This window comes from Myotis brandtii, unplaced genomic scaffold (assembly GCF_000412655.1).
Source record: "Myotis brandtii unplaced genomic scaffold, ASM41265v1 scaffold626, whole genome shotgun sequence".
Taxonomy (NCBI): domain Eukaryota; kingdom Metazoa; phylum Chordata; class Mammalia; order Chiroptera; family Vespertilionidae; genus Myotis; species Myotis brandtii.
In genome coordinates this window covers 522,667-526,804 of record NW_005370394.1, presented here as the reverse complement: position 1 = coordinate 526,804, position 4,138 = coordinate 522,667, and the positions used below count along the sequence as shown (strand labels likewise).

The following is a 4,138-nucleotide window of genomic DNA, read 5'->3' as shown; positions in this document are numbered from 1 at the left end:
GTGCCCCAACTCCCCTATCGGTCCTACTCTGTGAGTGACAGGGGGGAGCTCCTCAACCCCGATTGGCCCTGCTCTGTGCATGACAGGGGGCGGCGCCCCAACTCCCCAATCGGCCCTGCTCTGAGCCTGACCAGGGGCTGCACCTAGGGATTGGGCCTGCCCTCTGCCACCCGGGAGCAGGCCTAAGCCAGCAGGTCGTTATCTCCCGAGGGGTCCCAGACTGCGAGAGGGCACAGGCCGGGCTGGGGGACCCCCTCAAATTTTTGTGCACCGGGTCTCTAGTTGCATAATAAGAAAGGACTCAATCCAACAAGATAATATAACCCTTGAAAACATTTATGTGCCCAACATAGTATCACCTAAATATATAAAGCAAATACTGATGGACATAAAGAGAAAAATCAACAGTAAGAGGGGACTTTAACACACCATTGATATCAATGGATAGATCTTCCAGACAGAAAATCAACAAGAGAACAGCTTTCAATGACACAGTAAACCAGATGAGTTAAACTGATAGCTTCATAGCATTTACCCCAAAGCAGCAGAATATACGTGACTGAATTCTGACATGACACTTCATGTGTGGGGCAGAATGGCTGCTATATGCCACGGGCCGTGTACAGAGCCAAGGCAGCTGGACACCATCATCCTGAACCATGTGCTCCCTGCGGCAGACCCCCTCCAGCCAGGACAGCCCTTCAGACAAGCCGGATGTCATCCACAGTCAGAGATGGGCTTTCTTACTATGCAGGAGGCAGTTCTTCGGGTTTTTTTTTTTAAATATATTTTATTGATTTTTTACAGAGAGGAAGGGAGAGAGATAGAGAGTTAGAAACATCGATGAGAGAGAAACATCGATCAGCCGCCTCCTGCACATCTCCTACTGGGGATGTGCCCGCAACCCAGGTACATGCCCTTGACCGGAATCGAACCTGGGACCTTTCAGTCCGCAGGCCGCCACTCTATCCACTGAGCCAAACCGGTTTCGGCAGTTCTTCGGTTTTAGATGGGCTTTCTTACTATGCAGGAGGCAGTTCTTCGGTTTCGTTCTTAAAGAAACTACCTACTCAATTTCCCTCCCCTGCACCTCCTATCCCAGAGCCTAGATCCTGGGCTGGATCAGTATTCCGCTAGGCCAGTGGTTCTCAACCTTCCTAATGCCGAGACCCTTTAATACAGTTCCTCATGTTGTGGTGACCCCCAACCATAAAATTATTTTCGTTGCTACTTCATAACTGTAATTTTGCTACTGTTATGAATTGTAATGTAAATATCTGATATGCAGGATGTATTTTCATTGTTACAAATTGAACATAATTATATCATAGTGATTAATCACAAAAACAATATGTAATTATATATGTTTTCTGATGGTCTTAGGCGCTCCCTGTGAAAGGGTCGTTCAACCCCCAAAGGGGTCACGACCCACAGGTTGAGAACCGCTGCGCTAGGCAGTCAAAGGTCATACTCAGTGTTAAAAAAAAAGAAAAGGTTGCTGAGTTTTACATTTTCATGGATGATGGGGGGGTGGGGGAGGAAGAGGATGAAACTCACCACAGGAAGTGCAGGCTGTTCCTCAAAAGTGTAGGCTTGTAAGCTGCCTCTTCTGCTGGAATGATTCTTATAAAAAGAAGAATGGTAATAATTTTAGATCTTGGATTTGTCTTAGAGAGGCTGATAACATCATGGGGGTGGGTATGAGGGGGTAGAAGAAAGAACGCTGGCTAGGAAGCGATGTGGAGACTGGGTGATAGCACCCAAGGCTCTCAGCACCACCCACGTGCTAATGCCTCAGCTTCTAGACACCTCTCCCCCACCCTAGACTGCCTCCTGGACACGTTCCCTTGAATGCCAGACACCCCTTCACTGTGCCCCAAACTGGATTCAGTTTTTCCCTGTTCACAGCCACTCAAACCCTCACCTCACTTCAGAGGGCAGCACGCGAGGCCAGCAGCTGCCCAAGTCAGATGTCAGTCAGACCCCAAACTCCTCCACTCCTGTCCCTCACAGCCAGGTCAGCCACCAGATCCTATTCATTCCGTTTCTTGACTAGCTCGCAAATACACTCCCTCTCCAGTTTAGCTCAAGTCTGTTGGTTTTAAAATGTCAAGTGTTCCTCATTTGTCACCTTGGTTATTACTGCAGCAACATCCTAATAGATTTTGCGACATCAAGTCTGATTTCCTTGAATCTACATCCCATAGGGCGTGCTGCAGCCAGAGACCGTTGTATAGCGTGAGCCAGCAACCTGGTTCTCTAGCTCGGAGCCCTGCAGTGATTTATACCCTTACTAGGATAAAATCCACAGCCCAGAACTCAGTGCTGAGTGAGCTTCCTGACCTGGCTCTTCTCTTCGGCTCCAGCACCTCCCACCTCACAAACAAGATTGCCTGTTTCCCGGAAATCCCCTATACTCTCTTTCCTTGTGTTTCCATACGCATGTTGTTGTCACTATCTAAAATATCTTAGTTTTGTTATTTAATGACATCAAAATTTATAATACACGTATAAATTAACTCAGAATAGCCACTGTACCATTGTTTACCATAAACAATCTAACATCTATCAACAGGAGATGGTATGATACCTTAAGGTTTATTTGCACATTAAATATGGCAGGGTTTGACAATTTTTGTTGTTGTTGGTTTTGAAAGGAATAAGTTTATATTTACTGAAATGGTCCAATGGTCTATGATATAGCAAGTGAAAAAACTAAGTTACCAAAAAGTGTGTATGAGATGATCTCAAGTTAAAAAAATTATATAGAAATATATGTGTGCTCACTCATGTTTATAAGTGTAGAGAAAATGTTCAGGACAATAATGGTATATGCCAAACCATTAATAGCAATTGAGGAAGCATGTGTTAGAGGTAATATGAAAGATTTAACTTTTGTTTCATATACCTCATTACTGTTTTAATTGTTCACCATGACCATACAACACTTTTAAAAGAATTGTTCTTCTGAATAAGCAACACATGCGTACGTATGATATAAAACTCAAAAGGTACCAAAGACACATGTCCTGCTCACTTGTTCCTCCCTTCAGAGCTGAGCAATGTTACCAGTTTCCTTTTTAGTCTTCAAGAAATCTCATACACATATTTATTCTCTGTCATTAAAGTAATTTACATAAAGCATAGTACATCAAGCACACTGTTCTGTACCTTGCTGGTTTTCACCGACTAATAGCTTAGAGATTGTTCCACACAATACATACACTCAAAGGCATCTCATTCTTTTCAGTGTCTGCATAGTATTTCGTTGTATGGATACCATACATTACTTTAAAAATAATAATAAAAAAATAACAGGAGAAAAGGGAATAGAATCTTGTGTGATTTATCACCAGTAAATCAAAATAGCTTATTCTTTAAGTCTTTGGCTGACCTTTCCCACACCCCTGACAAAAAGAAAAAGAAAATGGAAGACAGACTAGACATGTGGCAGAAAGGAGGGAAAGAGAGCAGCAGGCAGATGTGCTCTTGGATATTCATACGAGTATTCACAGAGAACTGTCTACTTTGAAGTTTGCTGAGGAAAGTGCTGAAACAGAAATCAGCAAACTTCTGTTATCTTTTTGTCTCTATTATAACTACTCAACTCTATCAATGTAGTGTAAAAGCAGCCATAGGCATCACTTAAACATATGGGTATGGCTATATTTCAATAATACTTGAGCATATTGTGCCTTGCATATTGTCGGCCCTCAATAAATATTTACTAACTAGAGGCCCGGTGCACAAAAATTTGTGCACTCGGGGGTCCCTCAGCCCGGCCTATGCCCTCTTGCAGTGTGGGACCCCCTCGGAGGATGTCCACCCCAGTGGGGACCCTCACCCCATGGAGGTTTGGTCAGCCTGGGTGAGGGGCTGATGGCTGTTTTCAGGCTGGCCACACCCCCTTTAGAGTGGGGGGTCCCCACTGGGGTGCCTGGCCAGTCTGGGTGAGGGGCTGAGGGCTGTTTTCAGGCTGGCCAAGCACCCTTGTGACGTAAGCTCCTAGTCTCTCCTTTTTTTCTTTTTTTTTTTATTCTGGAATTTATTTACCTTCTATAATTGAAACTTTGTTGCCTTTAGCGGAGGCCTGCGGAAAGCTTGGCTTCCTCCATCTCCAGGGGCAACCCATTCCTGC

At 44.4% G+C, this 4,138-nt stretch overlaps 1 protein-coding gene across 3 annotated transcripts in view; it reads right to left on the bottom strand.

Moving 5' to 3' along the window:
• Positions 1 to 4,138, bottom strand: part of NEDD4 (neural precursor cell expressed, developmentally down-regulated 4, E3 ubiquitin protein ligase) — a 117,662-nt gene that overhangs the window by 25,570 nt on the left and 87,954 nt on the right. For all 3 annotated transcript variants that reach the window (XM_005880115.2, XM_005880116.2, XM_005880111.2), the window contains one exon: positions 1,558 to 1,623. In XM_005880115.2, coding sequence (XP_005880177.1) covers positions 1,558 to 1,623 — 66 coding nt within the window. The remainder of the gene's footprint in view (positions 1 to 1,557; positions 1,624 to 4,138) is intronic.